The 22,372-nt window shown below is 41.1% G+C and overlaps 1 protein-coding gene across 4 annotated transcripts in view; it reads left to right on the top strand.

Annotated features, from left to right (window-relative positions):
- pcdh17 (protocadherin 17) overlaps window positions 1-22,372 on the top strand; it is a 62,248-nt gene that overhangs the window by 26,180 nt on the left and 13,696 nt on the right. For 2 of the 4 annotated variants that reach the window (XM_037751338.1, XM_037751325.1), the window contains exons 3-4: window positions 232-290; window positions 721-890. In XM_037751338.1, coding sequence (XP_037607266.1) covers window positions 232-290; window positions 721-890 — 229 coding nt within the window. Of the gene's footprint in view, window positions 1-231; window positions 291-717; window positions 891-22,372 lie in introns of all 4 variants that reach the window. The other 2 variants (XM_037751333.1, XM_037751316.1) reach the window with 1 other exon arrangement.

Raw genomic sequence — 22,372 nt, 5'->3', positions numbered from 1 at the left:
TTGCTCTCGAAAGGCTAATTAGCTTGCTTTATGTGGTTAATGAAATGCTCAAACCTAAACGATACAGAGCTCTCATCCACAGTATTTTATTTGCCCCTACTCTGTCCTCTACCTCATTTTTTCTGCATAATTAATCATATGTCACTGGGAGATCTTGTTTCACAGCAGGACTCATTCCCGTAGAGCTCACTACATACCTTTTTTTTCTCTCTCTCTCTCTCTTCTCCACAGACGGACAATTTCCCCACTGAGCCTAATTATATGGGTAGCAGACAACAGTTTGTTCAAAGGTAAGAGTTGGGATCTATAACAGTCACTACATCTCAGACCTTTGTTTTCTTTTCTCCAATAGTCCCAGCACAGTACAGTAACTAAACGGACAATTAATTGTACTGTGTCATAGCAGGGAGAGGAAGGGCATGTACATTTAATTAGGTTTAAAAGTGGTCAATAACAGCATTTTCTATAATACATAAAATATAATCACACACAAGATGCTCCGCTGTTTTGTTTCATCTCCAGTCTCCTTTAGCAGACAGTACAGCTACAGTATTTTTAGAAGCATTTATTACATCTTAAATTCTATTATTATAATTTCTTTCTTTCAGCATTCAGGGATGCTCATCAATGTTTCATGCTGTTTCTAAACTTCCTCTGAGGGTTAAAAAGACAAAATCTCTATAAGTACTCTTCTTTTTTTTTTGATTGTGTGTCTAGTAGTTCAACATTCAAAGACCCAGAGCGAGCGAGCCTCCGAGACAGTGGTCATGGTGACAGCGACCAGGCTGACAGCGACCAGGACACCAACAAAGGCTCCTGCTGCGATATGTCTGCAAAAGAAGCCCTCAAGTTGAAGGCTACAGGCGTGAAACCACCACCTCTGGAGCAAGGTGAGCCCTCATCGGCTAAATTTGACTGCATGAGAAATGAAAGATGCCACGGCGTGAGCCAGACACACTCGAGTCAAATGACTATCAATCTGTTTTTCCTCCGTACTGCGGTTATTTGTATCAACGATTGAGCTCCCGACTTGCCTGAACGCTCACAATCTGAACTTGTACTCTGCTACTTCATTCCCCCCTACTTTGTTCTCTGCACTTTTCTCATTTAATGTGTGTGTGTGTGTGTGTCTGTGTATGCATTTGAGGGTGTGAGCGAGTGTGCATTCTATACACGTCCTCAGTTTATCAAAGCAGACAAGCCCATTATGTTTTTATAAGCCCAACTTCTTCAGCCTCTCCATTTAGTCCCCCTTCCCTGAGCACCCGTCTCTGAAACTTTGATAATGGAACATGGAAAATGACTTAGTGAGCGGCAGGAGATGTAGCTTCGTAGTGCGGTGATTAAATATGAATAATTATTCTAAGCACTGTGGGTCGGGCAGATTACACATGACATGTGTAGAACAATAACTCCCCAGATATGAGTTGTCGCAGTGCTCCCCCACCCCAGCCACCTCGCATGATTAGTGCAGGGTCAGGGGAGGCAAGAAAGCCGAGATTATACATATATAAGGAAGTAAAGGGACAGGAGGTGGTATGGTGAATTTCTCACTGCAGATTCATCCACCCATGTACCTCGCTGTGGGTCATTACCTGCTTGGCAAAACAGATATTCCCACAGAAATACAAACTCACTAAAGTCTTGACACCAAGAAGTATGTGTCTCGCCGAGTGGATCCAGAAGTACAGTGCGCTATACTGAACATGGATTCTGTGTAATGGTGCTATTAATCCAGGGAACAGAAGGGCTGTTTTTCTCTTTGCGGAAGGACAATGACAATTTGTTGCAATATGCATGTCTGACTAGATCGCATTTTTTTTTTTCCTTTTCATTGGTTTTTAGAATGAAAAAAAACCCACACACGTTGGCAAGAGAAATTGGCCAATTAAAAAGCTCCATATGTTTCTCATTTCGCAAAATGTTCCTATTTAATTGTCCATGAGGGACTGGGAAAATCACATGTATGCACGCGAAGCGCATGACAAACGGAGCTAAGTGTGTGTCAGCCAGTAAAAAACTGTCCCAATAAAACAAAATGTGTACTGCTACTGCCAACCACATTCTGCCCATCCACTTTTCTGTTTTCTCTGTGTTGTCTTCGATCAGTATCCTTTTGATAGTCTCGAACAAGAGATTGTCGCACCCATACACCAACAGACACACACACACACACAAGCCCCGTGGTGCTGGAAACTCAGGCTGCAACCTGCCATTGCCTGTTTCTCACTCTCCGCTGCCCTCCCATTTATTCTCACACTCCGCTATGTTTTCACCCTCGCTCCGCGACTCTCGTTCCACTTCTCCACCTCTCCTTGTTTGGGGAAATCGATTGATGTGAGATTAGACAGTTAACTGGCTGCAGCTGGCTGTGTTTAGCCAATAACATGCGGGCTTAGCTAAGCTGTGGGGGAGGGCAGGGGCAGGAGGCCAAGGCATGGTGCAAGAGCAGTGATGAGTGAGGGGTGGCGAGCATCGCTCTGGCAGTGTTCCAGTGCATCTTTATTAAGTTGCAAAGATACCAGTTGAATGCTCCAAAGCAGCAAATTATGCCACACTTTCAGTTAAAGAGGACCTATTATGCTTATTGTCAGATCTATACTTGTGTTTTCGTTTTCTACTAGAACATGTTTTAATGTTCAAAAAACACTTCATTTTTCTCCTACCGGCTGTGCTGCAGCACTTCTTTTCACCCTCTGTCTGAAACGCTCTGTATGAGCTCCTGCCCCCACCCCACCTCCCGAAAAGCCCAGTCTGCTCTTATTGGTCAGCTGGCCCACTGTTGTTATTGGTCAACCGTGCCAAACTCTGGACTCCGCTCCAGCTCCACTCTAAATATCTTGCTAACTAGTTTGATGGCGTGCCAAACTAGCCGTTATGCAGATGTGTTACTTGGTGACATCACCACGTTATGAAAGAAAAGGCGGGACTTCAACCAAGGCGTTTCAGGCAGTTCAGGAGCACTCCCTTTGGCGTGGACTTTGTGCTTTGTAACTTTGCTGACCTTTTACATGCACAACAAACAATATAATACACTAAAGGAAAGTGAAAAAAGCACAAAAGCATAATAGGTCCTCTTTAATATTTACATGAGAAAACAATATTATTGTATGGTCTTCTGCCTCTCAAATTACAATGCCATCTACTCAGGAAAGTCTGTATTTATGTTTTATATCCTCCTGCTGTTTAAGATGAATTGCAAGATGGTCACCTTGTGCCTGGTGAGCTCAAGTCCCATCTGCTACTTTGTCTTAAACAGTACAGCTCAAGTACAGGTAATTTATTACGGTGATTTTATGGCTAATTAATGAGAAAAAGTGAATAGAGGAAACTGAAACATGAGCTATTAAAGGAGTTATGGTGTAATCTGCTGCTCTGCTTTCAGATATTGCTCTCTGTGATTTAAGCAAAGCTCCCCGTGCACACACACATGGACTGTACACATGGAAGCTCACAGGTCTGTCTATTATCAGATGGAGTGAAAAAAAGGAAAAGGGAGCTTGTCATTGGTCACTATCCCTGGGGTTGTTTTCCTGCAGGCTTATTTTCTTCACATCTCAGCACTTAGCATCTACTTCATAGGTCTCCCTCCATCCTCCCCTCCTCCCTCCTTTCCTCCTTCATCCCATCTTAAGTCCTCTGTTTCTCTCCAAGCATAGCCCTCCCAATTACTATCTGTAGCTCTCTCTGCTTGCCTGCCAGGACTCTGTGGCCTCATTCACTGGCTCAGTATGAACACAACTACAAGTGCACAAAGCATGTAGTTCAAGTCCCAATCAATCCCCAACCCTGTTTCAGTTCTTAGCCTTTATAGTCAAGGTTGTAGCCTACAGTGTACACACAATTGTGTATTTTATTCCTTTTTGTTTTTGCCATCCTCTTTGCGCTTTTTTCTTCCTTACTTCTGTCCCCCTTCAATTTCTCTATTTATGCTCTCCTGTGGTAATTGCTAGAACAAACACAACTCCCCATTTCCATGCTTGTAATTCATCTTCTTCTCTGATGTTCGGTGCGGTTCCCTTCCAGACAACATAATCTGGACATCTTCGCACTAGGGACCAGTCTCAAATTGATTAATTAGCCCTGCAAAATTGGTAGCAACGTATTAATTAAGCTTAAGTATATCAAATGCATTTTTTTTGCCAGTTTGTAACGGCGATTAATTGATGCTTCATCGCGCCTGCAGCAGACGTTGATACGGGTTTGTCTGGCTCCGGCGGAGTGGCTGGCAGCACATCGCTCGCCTCTGTGGAGATGACTGCCGTAGTCGCTATCACGAACAGACAGGCGGCAGTGGTGTAGGGAGATGTTGCCCACTGATAGGGCTGTCCGAGGGAACGGGAGAGAGGGGGATGATGGAAGGGGAGGAGGAGGAAGAGCGTGGAGGGACACTGTTTGACAGGGATACTGTTTGACTGTACCAGCTGACCTGTCCTAATTAGCTGCGATTGGAGCGTGATAATCAAGACGCCCGGCTTGTTTTAAAAGGGAGGCATGAGTGGGAGAGAGGAGGATGTGATACTACAAGGACAGCGTGGATACAGTGAGGAAAGACAGCATGAGATGTGTTCCTATGACAGCGGCGTAGACGGCGATGAAATTGACTTCCCCCATTATTTGTGGCAGGCTGATAGAAATCCCCACCCCCACACCATCCCTCATCTTGTGAATAGCTTAAATAAGGGAAGTGTCATGCTTTGTCAATTGCTCTCACACACGCAAACTATTGGCACATGCTCACCCAAACAATGATATAAGTGCACACACAGACATATATACTGTACACAAATAAAGGATGATACTCACCAAATCCTATATTTATATGAGGCTTGTCTTGGCTGCAGGTGTTTAATAATTTATGGTGCTGAGGATGTCAGTGAGTGCATTTACAGATTATAATGTTCCTAAAACATGTTTTTCTGTAAATCTCTCTGTTTTGTAGCAGGACATCTTAAACTACGTCACATATTTTAGTGTCTTTTAAGCAGCACATGCTTTTTTGACACCTTCTCCAAAGCTTAAAAAGAAGTCCTTGGTTCGTTGGGACTCTTTCAGTTAAAGCTATTTAAATTAAGAAATATCTTTTATTTAAATAACTAGATATGTAGCAGCATTTTGCAGCAATGTAAGAGCTCTTTAGTGTTAACACTGTACTGGTATTTCTTATAATATTTTAGTCCATTAGCTATTGTATAGTATCATATTTTATCCTACAAGAACGTGTCACATTAAATATGAAAGTCCTGTTGACATAACATCACAGAATATTTTATTGTAAGTATTTTATATGAATATGCCGCTCAGAACAATGAGCGCCCATGAGAGCCCATTTATTCCTTTAGATGTATAGTGCTGATGAATATTATCATCATTAGCATTTTTTAATGAAATACAGTCGCAAAAACAATAAGAACAATACATCTTTTTTTTAAATAGTGATTACATATAATGCATTTTTGAGTCCTTGTGACACTTCCAAGTAAGAAGAGGTTGCAACTTTACATTTATTCATCTGTAAAATCATGCACAAATGAAGTCTTTATATGTTGTTTTGTTGAATAATAGCTTTTCTCTACCAGTCCACACGGAGACCAAGCAAACTCAATATTCAGACTTTAATCCATCTTAAATATTCACTCATCTTCCCTTGTGGCAGTCTTAATCTTAAGACTCTAGCATTACTGTACTTTTCAAAGTGTTTCAAGTCCCCACAATCTCAGGCTTTCCTTTTTTTTTCTTTCTTTTTATTCACAGCAATTAATTTTGAATCACGACTGAACCTTTGATAAAAAAAAATGCAATTCCAAGATTAATTGACTGGTCAGAAGTCAGATCAGATGCCCTTTTCACACTTGCAGCCATGGCAACCTCTATCCTGCTCACTTTGGCCTTCAATAAACCTTTATCTAACTGTTGGAAAAGGGCATTCCATTCAACATCATTCATATTTCATGGACAGATAAATGCAGACACGTTTTCATAGGATGGGTAGATGCGTATTACACCTATAATTCAGATCATTCTGAACTGAAAATGCAGCATGACAAGCCTGTTACGAGTCCAATGGTGACAAGCATGTTTTTGTTACAAATAGTGCACTTAGGCAAGTACAGGTAATTTTATAATGCATGTATATGTCATTTGGTGATATTTATATTTATAATGTCTAAAATGTCAAGTGCTTTTATTATGGCTCATCAAATGTACCCTTTATAGGCAAAACGGTGCACCCATGTAACCGAGAACATTTAGTTTATTATCACTGCAATATTCATATTTTAGTCACTCGTTATAGTTTAAGTTGTTCCAGAGATCAAACCGTGCTGGCTGTTGCAATTGTCAATGATGTTTTATCAGTCAGATGGATGACTTTATATCTGCAGTTGTTTTAAAATGATAATTCTTTTATGCGGGTTCTTTTAGGGGTAAATTATTGTTTATAATGTAAAGTTTTCAGTTGAAGCGAGAGAAGGACACAGACAGACGGAGAGAAAGAGACAAACAAACAGTTCAGACACAATTGAATGTCAAAAACAAATGAACAAAGCAGCACAAAATCTGGCTGCTGAAAGACAGGCTGCTTGAAGACGCACTTCTTCTGAAACCTTTCCAGTGAGCATGTGATGGAGCCACGGCCAGAATGTGACTCAATCATGAAACCGACTTTTAGACATTTATTCATCAGATGGAGACTAAAAACAACAGTTACTGCTGTTACGAGTGTCTGAAAAGTGCTGCATGAATGTAGGCAACTAACGATTATTGTCATTGTTGATTGATCTGTTCTTTATTTTCTTGAATTAATGGATTAGATGTTTGGTCTATAAAATGTCAGAAAATGGTGAAAAATATGAATCAGTGTTTCCCAAAGCCCAAGATGACGTCCGCAAATGTCTTGTATTGTCCACAACTCAAAGACATTCAGTTTACTGTCATAAAGAAACCAGAAAATACTCACATTTAAGAAGCTGGAATCAGAGAATTTTGACTTTTTTTTCTCAAAACATTACTCAAACTGATTAGTTGATTATCAAAATAGTTGCCGATTTATTTAATAGTTGATAACTAATCGATTAATCGTAACTAGATCAATGAAAAGAAGAGGTTCCCATTTCTCTATAGCATTTATAGATTATTCTTAGCTGTGATATTTTTATATAGTATATGTGATATTATGATGTATGATACACCCTTTGGTCATGTGATCAAGAGACTTTATTGCAATATTGCATAAATAACCCCCAGCCCTTAGTAAATGTATATATCATTGCTGACAACAACAAATACAACCCAATCATTTCTCATTGATTTACACGTGAATGAAAAATGTGTTGAAGAGTGTACATTCATTCCGCCATAAATCAGTGTAGCAAGAACTACGTTTTTCAAATTAAAAGCAGAACCTTTATTATTTATCATATAACGCCCCCCATATTAGCAAGTTAGCGCAATAAACCAAAGTCTCCGTCAGGGTGTACTCTCCAGAGCAGAGGGGGCAGCGTTAATGTGTGATTCTTCACACGATGCTAAAGTGATTGTTCTGCAGGTTAATGGACAAACATCTGCTGAGAGAGAGGCTTCATTTGCGAGCATTGTAATTAGTCAGTTTACAAACAAACCGGTAGCATATGGAGGAGTCATGGTTTCATGTGATGCTATCACATCTGTCTGTTTAAACGTGATTAATTAAGGCCATCAGAGTGTGTTTACAACCGTTGTTCCAGTGGACACATGTGCGTGGTGCGTCATTCCAGTGAACTCCGGACTTGATGTGTTACAGAGCTCCTCTTCTTCGCCTACCACCTCACTGACTTCTCTTTTCATCCGTCATCATTATCAAAGAAATTAGGATATTTTTTCTCTCTATGAAGTATCCGTTGTGTTTTTATTCAAAACCTTAAAGAAATTCTCTAAAATGTCTGTAGCATGACCTCACAACATCTGAAAACAGCAGCCAGATGCTTGTGTTTCCTCTAACAGTTTGTGTGAGCCATTGGACAGAGAGGATTTGTCCCTGAGCCTTTCATCTTTTCCTGCTCCTCATCTTCTCAGCTCTCCGTGGCCTGTCCCTGGCTGGGCTGATAGCCTGATTCATGGCAACATCACCACCAGCTACTTTCCTGGTGTGGAAAATTAGAACCATCAGCAATCTGGACCTCTCCAGGAGGCATCACTCAAAGTCAAATACGATTTGTGAGTGTGAGTGTGTGTGTGTGTGTGCCCACACGTGTGCCAGATCGTGTGTTCACCCCATTCTTAGCGGATATGGCGGTATCGCACAGCAGTGAGGCGATTTGCGGCTAAGCTAGTGGAATCCTGTGGAAAGCCTAAAATCTTGTGGGGTGAAGGGAGGGGAAATATCACAGTCTTAGGATTTCTTCTCTCTCATTATGGAAGATTTATAGGGATTAGTCTATTTTCTTTAATACACAAAGTTTTTTATTAAATTCCATTGTTATGATTGTGGTTCATGAAGGGTAATGTCCATTCTTTGCGTCCTCCCTCTTGTGCTTAGTGTGTGTGATACTGGGCTGGGCTAGCTATGGGATGTGATTTCCACCTCTAAACCTCCGCCCGCCTGCACGGCGGCTCACCCCCTGATCCTCACTCAGCCGGTGAAGCCTATCTCAAGCACTGTGGCACCACAGCGTTGGAGAGGATTGATGAATATCTCGGACTCTTACCAATTGGGCTATAAATCTCCGGCATTATCCCTTCACCCTGGTAGCCGCAGTGAATAATTATGGCATGTTTATGGAAGCAATGAGTAAAAATATGTCTTATTTCACTCTAAGCACCATTACAACCTCTCATCGTAGCATGATTGGACTTCTCATCTTAGAAAAAAAAATCCCATTGAGAGTGCTTTTCTCTCGCACCCTCCAATGTGGGCTGCTGCCCCTAAATGCTTCCGGCTGCCCGGCCCTCTCTCTGTAATGAGAACATTACAGTGTATTAATCCAAGTGTGTGTTCACTCATATTAGACATTGAAAAAACACACAGCCGTTAAATGCTGTGGAAATGTTATTCAAGGCCCATTAAAAAATGTAGGCGCACTGAGTATGAGGATTAGTCCGGAGTCATGGAGATTTAAAGTTAATCACTCTTCAACCATATTGTTAAAGATTCATTCACTGTTGGGTCCAGTAAACCCTCAGTGATATTATTATTATTATTATTTCATCTTTTTTTTTTTTTTTTAGGGCTGTTAACACAAATTTATTTTAACGCCACTCAATTTCTTTAACGCATTAATGCAACTTGCGATTTTTAGGTCGTAGCGGGCTCAGTTTTAAAGCTAGAGTGAAGATACTGGTATCATATGAAACCTAATATTAGCCTATGAACCTTAAGCCTAAGGAACCAACCATGTCATAATAGCTTGTTGCAAAAGGCTAGATAACGCTCCAAACTTGCGCAAAATGTTGGCGAAGAAAAACTGTCATGGTTATTTTCAAAGGGGTCCCTTGACCTCTGACCTCAAGATATATAAATGAAAATAGGTTCTATTGGTACCCACAAGTCTCCCCTTTACAGACATGCCCACTTTATGATAATCACATGCAGTTTTGAGCAGGTCATAGTCAAGTCAGCACACTGACACACTGACAGCTGTTGTTGCCTGTTGGGCTTCAGTTTGCCATGTTATGATTTGAGCATATTTTGTATCCTAAATGCAGTACCTGTGAGGGTTTCTGGACAATATTTGTCATTGTGTTGTGTTGTTGATTGATTTACAATAATAAATAGATATATACATTTGCATAAAGCAGCATATTTGCCCACTCCCATGTTGATAAGAATATTAAATACTTGACAAATCTCCTTTTAAGGTACATTTTCAACAGATTAAAAATGTGGACAATCATGCGATTTATCACAATTAAATATTTGTATTGATTGACAGCCCTATTATTTTTTTATTTGTATTTTTTGTCAGTCTCACTCAAATCTCTGAAAAACAGATTTTACACACACACTATTAAACACACCTTTTAATGCTGAACTGTAGATCTAGCTGGAGATGCTTTTTGTCATTGTTCCATAGTCCGAAGCCTCGCCTGCAGATGAATTTGAATATGTTTGCTGTGTAATGCCTCTTTTGTATGTAATAGAAGTCAGAAAGTGAGGCGAGGCGGTTTGATGAGTTTGCATATTCCATGTTTACAGTTTATACATGCACACAGACTTGCTTGCTGTAAACACACTAGTAACCTACATTATCCTCCAGAGTGTGTGTTTTCACACTGGTGAGACTTAACTGCCAAAAAAAAAAAGAAAAAATTCTCTGCCATATTTGTTTTACCACACATGTAAGATATATTCCCCAAAGCAACAGCAAGTGAGAAAATCCAGTGTATTTATCAGCTCCATCATCACGACAGACATGTTTCTGCTCCCAGTTGTTCTCCTCATAATCACATGAACAACAACCTTGTAGATGTGGCGTCTGTGCTATAAATGACATTAATTAACATTTTGTGGCTGAGCCCCATGGCTGCACAGCCTATGTGTTTTTCTGTTGTTTTTTGAGGCATGAACCTCTCATTGAAAAGCTTAGTTAAATTTGTGATTACAGTACATGCAATTAGGACGTTATCATAAGTTTTGATGCTGAGATATTTTAACATAGAAGCTCTGAGAGAGGAGATGTTGCTGCAGTTTTTCGGCTCATGGGTGGTAACAAGTGAGCTTTTACTGAAAGCAACAAACAGGCTCAGAATGTGAATCAGTGCTGTGCAACCTTGTGCTTGTGTCTGTGTGTCAGTTAGATACACAGACTGACTGACAGAAATAACTCCTCTGAGCAATCCAAGACTGATTTGTAAAAGGCTGAGTGGATGTTTTAAAAAATGCTGCTGCTGTATATTCGCACCGTCCTTGTGCACGCTTCCTGGCTGCATCGAATCACGGTGGTTGCGGGCTGTGAAATGACCAAGTTTCTAAGGGTTAAATGAAGAAGCACTCATAATGCAAGTTCATTTGTTGTCACAGCACCTCTCTAAGAGTGTGTGTGACAGAGCAGCAGAAGAGCTGTTCCAGTGTCTGCTCTCAGTGGGTGAAACATGTTGTCCAGCACAGCAGTAGGGAGGATACTACAGAGCAGATTATAATGATACAGAACATCGTCACTTCCTGGACCAGAGCCACTCCGTGGCCATCTGTCCTCTGTCCACGGACAGGCGGGCATTTGTGCATGTGCATGCTTGTGTGTGTATGTGTGTGTTGGATGTAACTCTAGACATTAACCACACTCTCGCACATATGCTTTTATTATTTACCATAGCCTCTTTTACTTCCTACATATCATTTTTCAGTCGTCTTCATTCTCATTTCTTTGAGCACTGATCTACGTGTCTTGAAAATGTCATTGGTATCAAATTTGATGATTGTTTAAGCAATTTATCAAGTAAAAATACCAAACTGTTTACGAGTTGCAAAAATTTAACAAGAATAATTAGTTGGTTAATTGGTATTTGTCCTTATTTGCTAATGTTTTATAGGCAAAAGATTAGTTGATTAATGGTAAAAAAAAATAATAATTGATAAACCATTAGAAGCTGCAGCTTTTTTGTCCTTGCAGACTTTGGTTGATATTGTAACAGTCAAAGCACTGCGGCCATCTGTAGTTTTTGTCTCTTGAGTTGGATCCATTTCAGACATAATAATACACATCATAATACACAGATGGAGAGACAAGTCTTCTGCTTTTCAACAGTGATGATGTATTAATATGACAAATTCACACCTGTAGCCTGTTTTCACAATTAGAGAAGCTGATTCTCTCATCAGCTGGTATAACAATATTGAGGGAGGTGAAATCACGGGGGGTCACAGATTTTTTATTCCCACAACTCTGTCTCTTATCTCACCAAACACATTCCTCTGCACTACTGACAATGTACAATTTCCAAACCTAGATCCAGCGTAAAAGTGGGTTCTGTAAGCGTGCAGTTACATTAATATGTTTTTGGTTTGGTGGGACAGCCACAATCAGCTGAATCTTTCTGATTGTTTTTCAGAGGTTTTGGATCACACAATGCTGTGGTTTGACAAATATTGTGCCCAGTAATGCAATATTGGACACGGCGACATAATTCATTAAAAATAAAAAACCTCCAAGTGGCAGATTGTTCAGCTTTGATTATGTGAAAATGAAATGCCTGGTAAAAGTTTCCCTTGACAGTGAATTCAGCACAACTTCCACTGAATCAGTAAGATACAAGCGAAGGGCCGCTTTGTCTGGGCTGTTTCCTTTGCTCATGTGAATGAATATTTGTTGTGCCCTGGGGCATTGTTTCCCCATGTTACACTACATCAGGGACCAGAGAGATAAATGGGCCTGGCCTGTCCAAGGCATCAGGACTCCTTCTCTGCTCAACCATAACTAGTAATGTCCTTTCATCCACTGCCTGCAGTGCTATAGATAATGGAATATTTGAAGAAGAGGAAATACTGAAACAAAGACAGGGGATGTGGTTTATGTGATTACAGTGGATGGGATGATCCGAAATGTCAAAAAGGAAGACAAATTGGATATATGAAAGGGTATACAGAGCAATAATACATGTATTAAATAAATAAATAAATGCAAACTCAAATAAGTGGATTGAAAGAAGATCTAAGAAACAGGGTCAGAATGATGGAAGGAAGAAACATGGCAACCAGTTGAATGATCAGATGATGAGAAGAAAGAGCTCATGGATGGATGGATGGATGAAGAGGGGCGGGACAGCAGGCAGGCTCCATGGGAGATTGGCTTAAGTAGCATGGTGCCTGGCTTCCTGCAGTCACTGAGAGACCAGTTCAAATTCAAAAGAAAAACCTGTCAATGCAAACACACACCCTGCTAAGACATGCCTAAACCCAGTCACATGTACTCAGTGTGTGCACGTATGTCCCCGTCATTAGCCCGACCCCTGCAGCTGCTACTGAATATGCATTAAAGCATTTGCACCATACACAGTCCTTTGCGGTATCTGTGTGGATGGCAGTACAAGCCAACTGTATGATTCATAACATATCTCTGTTACACGTGTGGCACTATAGCGTTCTCATAGCGACGGAGATTGAGAGAGAGAATGTGTGTGTCTCGGTGAGTATGTGAGGATGGCGACTGGGAGTGTTTTTCTCAGATAACCTCAGTTTGTTACTTTTTGATCCTGCTAAATTAAGATAAGGGGCTTGGTTAATTAAACTGTCACATGGCAATACCTTGAGGAATTGCGAGGCCAACACAGCTTTAATTGGGTGGCTGCTATTGTCCCTGCGCTAGCTCCCATCCCCGGGAAGCAGCCCCACAGAGGGGAAAAACACCCTCGTGGCTAACTGGCAAAGGATGCAAGGGTTGAAGGAGCGACAAACTTAAACATTTAAATAAAGAGGGGTGTGGCAAAGACGGGGTCTGATCTTAAATGTGTAAAAACAATGGAGCCACTAAACGTAAAGATAATTTAAGACACTAAATACATTATATACCAAACAGGTGATGCCTACAATGGCTCCATGACAGAGTGAAAACCAGGTTAAGGCCTTTACACACCGGGGGTGTTTTTTTCGTGCAATTAATCTGTACGTCAATACATGTTTTCGAAGTGTTGTTTTTGTCAGGAGTCACACAGAACACAAATATGACGTTGCAAAAAAGCAATGTCATTTTTTTTAGCTTTCGCATCAAAGGCATCAACGCATCATGTTGTGCGGAACGGACATTATCCAAAACGTACACTATAGTGTACAACAACACAGAGACTCTGTCCGAACCAAGACGGCAAACTGTATTACTCCTTTCAACCTTGACAAAGGCAGCGCAGACCAGATCCACTCCTTCCGTTCTTACCTTTCACAATAAAAGCCCTAGACATATACACTATATACGATGTGTAACTGTTTACCAGAGGGAACTCAAATTCACTCAGAGCATTTCGCTAAAAGGAAACTCAATAAAATAGCTTACAGTAGCGTAGGCTGTACAACAATTTACCTCAACTATCTCAAAGTCGCATCACTGCCGGTTTGAATCGTTATGATGCGAAATATTCGCAGGCGAGTATTTCTCATTTTCTTGTTGTTTATTCATTACACCCCTGGTGTGAAAAGGCCGTTAGAAATAAGATGAGGAGTTTTAATTGCTGCTTCAGTATGCATGAATTGGAGTTCTGTGTAATTTTCTGTACATTGCGGTAATCTCTGCGGTGCATTAGTAGCAAGGCAGGTCTCCAAAGCCCCACGGACAATGTCAGCAAGCTTAAGATGCATCTGTAATTACTAGTAGCCAATTAACAGCTGACCTCACCATCCTACCCCAAACCACAACAAAGATCTATTATGGAGATTTAGAAGGCTCGCAGTGTAAACAACTAAGTGTGATGGATCTTCATACAGAGCTTATGGGTTGTTTGCACCTCCTCTCCTGTTTTACTCACACATACAAACTGTACATACACACACACACACACACACACACTTAATTGAAATTCAGACCACGGCAAGATAGACGGTGGGATGTGTTGCAGATGTGTGGTTTTTTTTCTGAAACAGGTATTAAAGAGAACGCCACTCAGAACACCACTCAACCTACATATGTTACTCCTTGGATACACTCATGTTTTCTAGTTGTAGCAAGTTGAATATGTTTATTAGAGTGTACCAATACATTATTTTAGCTGAATTGTATTACACTTTATGTGAAATGCAGTATATACATTTTTCCTGTGCGTCATATTAATTGAAATGTCTGCTGCTGTATCTGATAATAGTTTTTAGAAAATAAGCATTACTGAGATTAGTATGGGATCTCTTAGAAACAGTGTGAGGTTGTTGCTGCTGGAGGAAGTATCCCCGATAGCATAATGCCCGTTCTGGGGCAATGTTTTGAAAACAGTTGCCCATCTGTCCCTGAAGGTGATCAAAATCTGCCTTGATTAACAAGTGGGGAAATCTGGATGATGGTCCCCTGTGCTGCCTCTCATCCCCTCCCAAGTGGGGATCAAAGAGGATGAAGTTTTGAGCCGAGGGATAATCCAGTTCCCTAGATTGTGATAATGGTGCTCAGGGTGATCGTGTGGGTGAGAGCTAGTTCGAACCTGCATATGGTCGCGGGTCCGTCCTTGCGTCTACTTGTGTGTCTGCATGCTGGTGCTCAAAAGAGAAGAAGCAGACAATAGCAGAGCGAGCCACTAAATTAGTATACAAACCGACAATGGAAGACACGCACTCTTGCTGTTGCTGTATCCAGGCAACCACATCAGAATTCAAGACATATCGAACAACAGGTGATTGCCACCATCTTCCTTTTTCAGCTTTGTGCTGATAAATTATGACCACTTAGAATACAACAATTTTCTAGTGACAGTAAAATTAGACAAATCCTACACCTTGTGCACTAGAAAACACATTTGCAGTAGTCAAAGCATTTGAATGTGGCAAATTTCTCGCAAATAACTTTGAGACTTAGCTTTGTTTGTGTTCTTTGTGATCTTTTTATTCTTTTCTTTGCGACTCAAAAACAGTTTGTGAAATGACAGTGAGCTTAAGCTCTGCTAAATCTCATTTTAGTTTTAAGTTCCCTGTTGTTCCGCATGGTCTCTTCCCACCCTGATCCGTGTCTGGTGTTGGTGTCCAGCTGTTCCATCAGCACGACAAGTGGTTCAGGAAACTCCCTCATTGTTCACTGACCAATCGCAAACACACCAGAATGCTGTCAACGAGCATTTTCCACCCAGTGGTTTGCATTTGCCTGCACCTGTGGTTTTAGCCCAGAGGGCAGGGGATGCAGTAAGGGGGGGGAGGCTGGGCATTGGGGTGGAAAGGCAGTCAGGGTTGGGATTAGGCGGTCTTTCTGTCTGTCGAGATTAAAGGAAATAGATTCATAGTGAGTTTCCCCCCATTTTGTCGTGTTTTCCCTCAAAATGCATCAGAGGACAGCTGAGCCTTACCACCAGAATTTGCATTTTTCTAATTTGCATGAACTCATTGGAGCTCGGAGGCAACTTACGGTTGTGGGTGCACGTATGCATGCAAGCGTGTGTGTGTGTCTGGGCATGTGCTTTGTAATTTGACAAGCAAAATAAAGAACTTGTCCAAACAATCCAACAGACATGACTGGAAAGAGCCTGCGCTGCATTCATGGAAATCTTGCTCTCGAAACCAACTAGACGGTTGAATCATTTTGTTGTCCGACATTTACTGGAATGTGAAGAAATTACACTAACTGCCTTCAGTGATTTACAACATGTTGTAACACACAGTGTCATGCTGCAGTAGAGACTCCACTGTGGAGAGTTACTAGAATAGATATACTCTGCACTGCAGTGCTTTGCTAGCCTGGGTTGTGAATCTTATCAGGCGGAGTTGTGGTAGTGGATTTTGTGTGTGTGTGTGTACGTGTTTGTGTGTGTGTGCCTGCATGTGTGTGTCCAGGCCCCTCTGGAGTCCATTAATCCCAAATCTAACAGACTTACTGCAGAGGCATCCTGTGATGTGAGCTGAATCCCTCTCTGGAATATTGGATGCTGCTTCCATAATATCCACTTCCCTTTCTCTCATTAGGAATACATTGTTTTGTGTTTTTTTTTTTTTTCTCCCCCCATGACGCCAGGATTGTCCACCAGGACAGGTGGCTGCCGAGTTTGTTTACAATCCAGGTGTGTTTTCACCAGTTCTCTGATCTGTAATTTTACATCTCTGAGCTCTTTTAATCCTATTCTTATCTTGTGTAAGCCTTCTAATCTTTGACCCTAATCTTAAACCACCACATAGAATGGGGCAGCGTGGGTTGAGAAGAGTTGTTTTTCTCACCTTCAAATTCAATGCATGCATTTGCCAGAGTGAGCTGGGGTCCTCTCGCCTTTAGGTTTTCTTTCTCACAAACCCAGTCGGTTGTATTTATTGCTATATATTTCTATTTATCTGTGTTTTATTGCAGTGGCCTGGACTTGAACCCAGCCTATTTTAACGCCTTGTGCTCATAACACAGTCTCAGGAGTGAAACAGATGGAGAGGCAAAGAAAGTATAAATTAGATAGTGAGATGGAAAACACATTTCTATTTGAAATGATTATCCCCCCCGACGGGTAGACTAATAGACCGTTATTGCATTTCCGTCAGTTTCTTTTAATCTAATCATACTTATAAACAGACGAGGGAGAGCGCTAGTGTGTGTGCCCATGTTTATCCATACAGAGACACAAGCAACCAGTGTCTAGACGGCAAACACCAATTTGACTGGGGCGCGGAGGAACATCAATGCTAAAGCAATGTTGCTGAAACACTAGGCATGTTCCTCAGTCTTCCACGGAGAGGAGATTGTAGTGACAGACAGACGGCGATAGGAGGAAGAGGAGGAGGTGCAGCAGATATAGAGGAGAGGTTGGCAGAGCTCACTGTGGCTAATACATCCAAAGTGTGTCAGTTAGCTCTCTAAATGTGTTAGGCCCCGGGGCTGAGAAAGCCAACACCATCGACTCAACCTACCTCTCTCCACCTTTCCACTTAGCCTCTGTTCAACACCCGCCAATATCCTTAGGGGAGCTACACTGCTGTTCATTGGCACAATTGATCAAATGCCTACATGCTAAAGTGTGCAGTTTTCTTATTGCACGTATTAGTCTCATGAGTGTGCTGGAGGATTAATTTAGAGTGGTGTGCTGCTATGCGGCATAGCAGGTAGCTTTACAGGTGGTGTGTCTTCACACTTCCTCCCCTCTCTTGGCGGATGTAACAGGCAGTCAGGCTTAGGGCGATCCCGTTTCATTAGGTAATGATACTAGTACTTGATAGTTCACAGGATCAGTGCCATGTACGGTACGAAGAAAAAGTTCTGTGATTTGAACTTTATGACACGCATTTTCAGTGTTGATGATCGTGTACATTAATTTAGCTAAAAATGTGTTCCAGCATTGACATTCCCCTTTTATTTGCCAACTTCCACGTACATAGTGCATATTACTGTGTGATTTACACACAAATAATACACACAGTGCAGATGCCTATGCGCTCCAGTGAGTGGAATAAAAATAAAAATATTTGCACAGACTAGTAAGCAGGCTCGGTCTGTCAGATCAGGCTGTTTGAAAACATCTGACTGGTGTCACATCAGGTATGTGCGTAAGCTCGCAGTATTTTTACAGCACAGCTATGATTCTGTTAGTTTAACTGAATTTATGTAAGAGACATAAACAACAGATCTTCACAAGTGTCACAGCTGTTCTCCTGAGAAATGCTGGAGGTTCTAGTGGTGGTACAGTATGTATCGCAATCTGCATAATTGAATCTGAATGGTAACATTGCAAATCATCGGCACATCTAGCTTTTCTTCCAACTGTAGTCAGGCTGGGTTTTCTACCGTGGCACATTACTCCAGTTACCTTACACGGCATCTCCATCCATCTCATCAGGCTTCAAGTAATGCGTTTGTGTCCGGCAGGCCAGTGACCGGGCCAATCAGCGTCCTGTGGGGAGCTACTGGCAGCTACAGGCAGCTACGAGCATGGCTTAGGTGTATGAGAGGACACGGAGAGGCGACTGTTTGTTCTAAACAACAATGGCGGCTCCTGAAGAGGTTAGCATAGCTGCAATAGCATCAGTTATATCAGACCTGGAGAGTATTTCTTCATTGAAAGAAGAGCAAGGAACGGCACTGAAGGCTTTTCTCGATGGAAAAGATTAGGGCTGTCAATCGATTAAAAGATTTAATCGCGATTAATCGCATGATTGTCCATGATGAATCGCAATTAACCGCAAATTAATAGCTCATTTTTGATCTGTTCAAAATGTGCCTTAAAGGCAGATTTGTTAAGTATTTAATACTTTTATCAACATGGGAGTAGACAAATATGATTGCTTTATGCAAATATATGTATATATTTAATACTGGAAATCAATTAACAACACAAAACAGTGACAGATATGGTCACAGGTACTGCATTTAGCATAATATATATATATATGCTCAATATAAGGTTGGTGCCAATGGATTCCTTAGGTTTTTCTAGTTTCATATGATATCAGTATTTTCACTTAAGCTTTAAAACGGAGCCCACTACATCCTGCGAAAAATCGATTGCGTTAATGCATTAAAGAAATTACTGCCATTAAAACGATTTTGCGTTAACTTTGACAGCCCTAGAGAAGATGTTTTCGCTCTTCTTCTGACTGGCTTTGGCAAGAGTTTGATTGACAGAAGATTCATCCAATCACCTGCAAAGTATTGTTTGAAAGTGCCTGCCCTTTTCCAAACAGTTTGCAATGACGGCTTCTCAGATGCTTCTGTGTAAACAAACAATCTGGCTCGTCAGGTTACATGACTCCCAAACTCTGGTTAAGAATTTTGATTAATTTTATTGTATTTGTATTGAAAACATGATTTCTGATACTTTCTGAATCACTTTATGATGTCTGAAACATTTTGCGTATCCCCAAGTCAGCACTATGCATGACTAATTCATTCTTCCAGGTTGTGGCCATTTCTTGGATTACATTAAGCTCAAGTGTCGAGCCTCTTGACATGTTTCACCTACCTAACCTGTCTTTATTGAGTTTGACCTGTTTCAGCAAAGAAGAATCTATTGCTAGTGGCAGCAAGCTGTCAAATAAGCATACGGCTTACAGAATGTGCCTTTCCTCTTCTTTTTTTGCATGATCTTGATGAATTTATATACGCCTCAGAGCTTAGCTTCATTCTACATACAACTTAACGCTAAAAATGGTCAAGGTCATTTGATCCCAATGCAATATAGGGCAATAATATGCTACTGTATACTGTATGTGTTATTGTATCACAGTGATGGTATACTGTTGAGACAGAGAATCAGAAGCACTTCCCCTAATCCTGCTAAAGCAGTACACATGGGAATGATTACTTGCACAAAGCCATGACACCCTGAGTTGTTCAAATCCCCTTTGTTCAAAAGAGAGCGACAAATAGAGGCATACACAGAGAGAGAAAGAGAGAGAGAGAATAAAGAAAGTGATTTAATCCAGCAAATGTGACAGGATTGTATGATGTCTGGTGGATCTTGTTATTGTATGGATCGTCTGAGTGAAGCCTCCACAATGCTGGATGTGTTTATCCTTGTTGTTTTAGACCGGTTATCAGGACACGGCCACAGCGCCACGTTTTAGGCACGAGTGTTGAATATAGCACGAGTGAAGTAGTATGGCTAGAATGTATAAAGAAATGTTGGAGTGAAGCACTTCAAAAGACGACCCAATTAGCAACAAAAGGTTTCCCTTCATTCTTTCCTTAATAGGGTGTTTTAAACCTGTTTTCTCCTTGGATAGAAACAGGATTTCTGTAATGAGCTAGTGAGTCATAGATTCTCTCGGCTGAATTTTTTTTTTAATTCCCTGCCCCCTCCCTTTTCTATCTCTTTCTCTTCCTCTCTCTCTCTCTCTCTCTCTCTTTCTCACTTTATTTCTTGCGCTCACTGTCTCTCTAAATGGGCCAAGGCAACTTTCCTTGCCGTCTACTGGGGGAAGGAAGTAGATTAAGGCTATTAACACGCACAAGGATGCTGATCCGCCTTTCTGGTCTCTGGTCCATACTGAGCTCTCTCCTATGGCTCTTCAGTTATAGACACCCTTCGGACATGATGTGTTTGTATTTTTGCTGCTGTGTGTATTGCGGAGGAAGTGTTGTTTGACTGAAACAGCCCATTTGATTCCTGCAAATATACCCAAATACAATCTAAGGGTGTCACGCAGCGACCAAAGCAGCCAAGAAAAAAGAGTGCCCTCTCATTCACATCTGCAAACAGTAAGTAGTAGTGAGTAGAAGTAAAACATGGTGCAGGCATGCTGCGTCTGTTTACGTTGCTTATGAGTGAACATGCTGCGATGCACACAGAATAAAGAAAACACACACACACACACACACACACAAGCATGCTATATTTAGATGACAAACTGCCATAAACCCAGGCTAAAGAGGGAAGAAATAAACAAAAGAGAGGGAAAAAAAGCAAGGCGGTCCAGAAGCATCCCCTGTCACGGTGCAATCCCCCATGTCCTAATTACACAGGCTTAGAGGAAACGGAGGATTAGCGACTGATTCACCACGCTGCTCGCCTCATCTTCTAATAAGTCCCCTTCTTGTCTCTTTGCCATCCTTTGTGCCACCCTCCATGTCTCTCTCCAGGTAAAGGTAGCAAGATACTATTGACCTGTGGCTTTCTGTGTCTCTTTGTTCCTTCTTGCTAACGTGTCTGCCTCAGACAACCCCACCTAATCCCATTTGAAAAGTAGGCTGCATGTTCAGCAGGCTTGTTTTGTTAGCTGGTCTTGTCATAATTGTATGTTCAATATTTGGACTTTGTTTACATCAGTAATATATACGATCACATTCTCAAGTTGTACATGTTTTGTTTAGTATGTATTTGTTTGTATGTGTTTGTGCTAGGGATGTCACGGTGAGGAAATTTTCCCTCCGGGTAATACATTTGATAACACCGGTGTTATCGATTACACCGCTCAATATAGGTAGGTTGCTTACTTTCATCTTTAACGGTGGATGGCTGTTTGTCTGGCCTCTCCGTTTGAGCTTTCGTTGCAGGGCCGCAGGTTTCCAAGCAGCACGGCTGTGACCGCTCCGTCCTCCGCGCGGCCTTGTGTTATGTTATCAACATTATGGTTCTGTTATAGCATTGGGTTTAAATCCAAAATATGCGCTTTTACTTTTGGCTTTGACACCAAATCCTCCGCCATCGTCTTGTCTGGCGAGCTATCTTCCGTCCCGTGTGTGTGAAATCTGACTCCTCTGTGTTGAGACTCGGAGCGGACACCTTCAAATCAATTTGTAGTGTCCATCATCCAAATATGTATCAATAACACAGCGCTTATACGTTAAAAATTAACTAAATGGGTTTTATTTCTTAAGAAAAAAAAGTAATGTAATCGGTGTATGCCCGAACACAGTGTAACACCGGTTACGCAACTACCGAGGCAAGCCTGGTTAATGCACGTGTTGGCACTGAGTACGATGTGGCTGTTTATTACAGGGTAATATAGGAGTCATATATAGGAGTTCTTAATTTTTTTTACCGGTCAGCTTTAGCTAAATGTGCCATCTGCAGTCTGTCATTAGTGAATACACTGAGCATGTTTTGTTTACAGCATAATAACTTTATTTATATATCATGCAGAGACAGGCTGAGAAAAACATTTGAAATTGCCTTTCACATAATATCTCACTTGTCTGTAGATCTTTTTTAACTTTAATTTACATACATACTTTCAATGTATACGGCACAAAAACAAGTTGGGATGAAATCTATTTGACATGTAAATAGACTTTTTTATAATTGTATTTCTTAGAGTAAATAGTAAAACAATATTTTCTGTAAACTCAAACCTTTCTATAATTATATATTG

Source organism: Sebastes umbrosus, chromosome 2 (assembly GCF_015220745.1).
Source record: "Sebastes umbrosus isolate fSebUmb1 chromosome 2, fSebUmb1.pri, whole genome shotgun sequence".
NCBI classification, from domain to species: Eukaryota; Metazoa; Chordata; class Actinopteri; order Perciformes; family Sebastidae; genus Sebastes; species Sebastes umbrosus.
The sequence above is the reverse complement of the archived record's forward strand: the minus strand, read 5'-3'. Positions and strand labels throughout refer to the sequence as shown.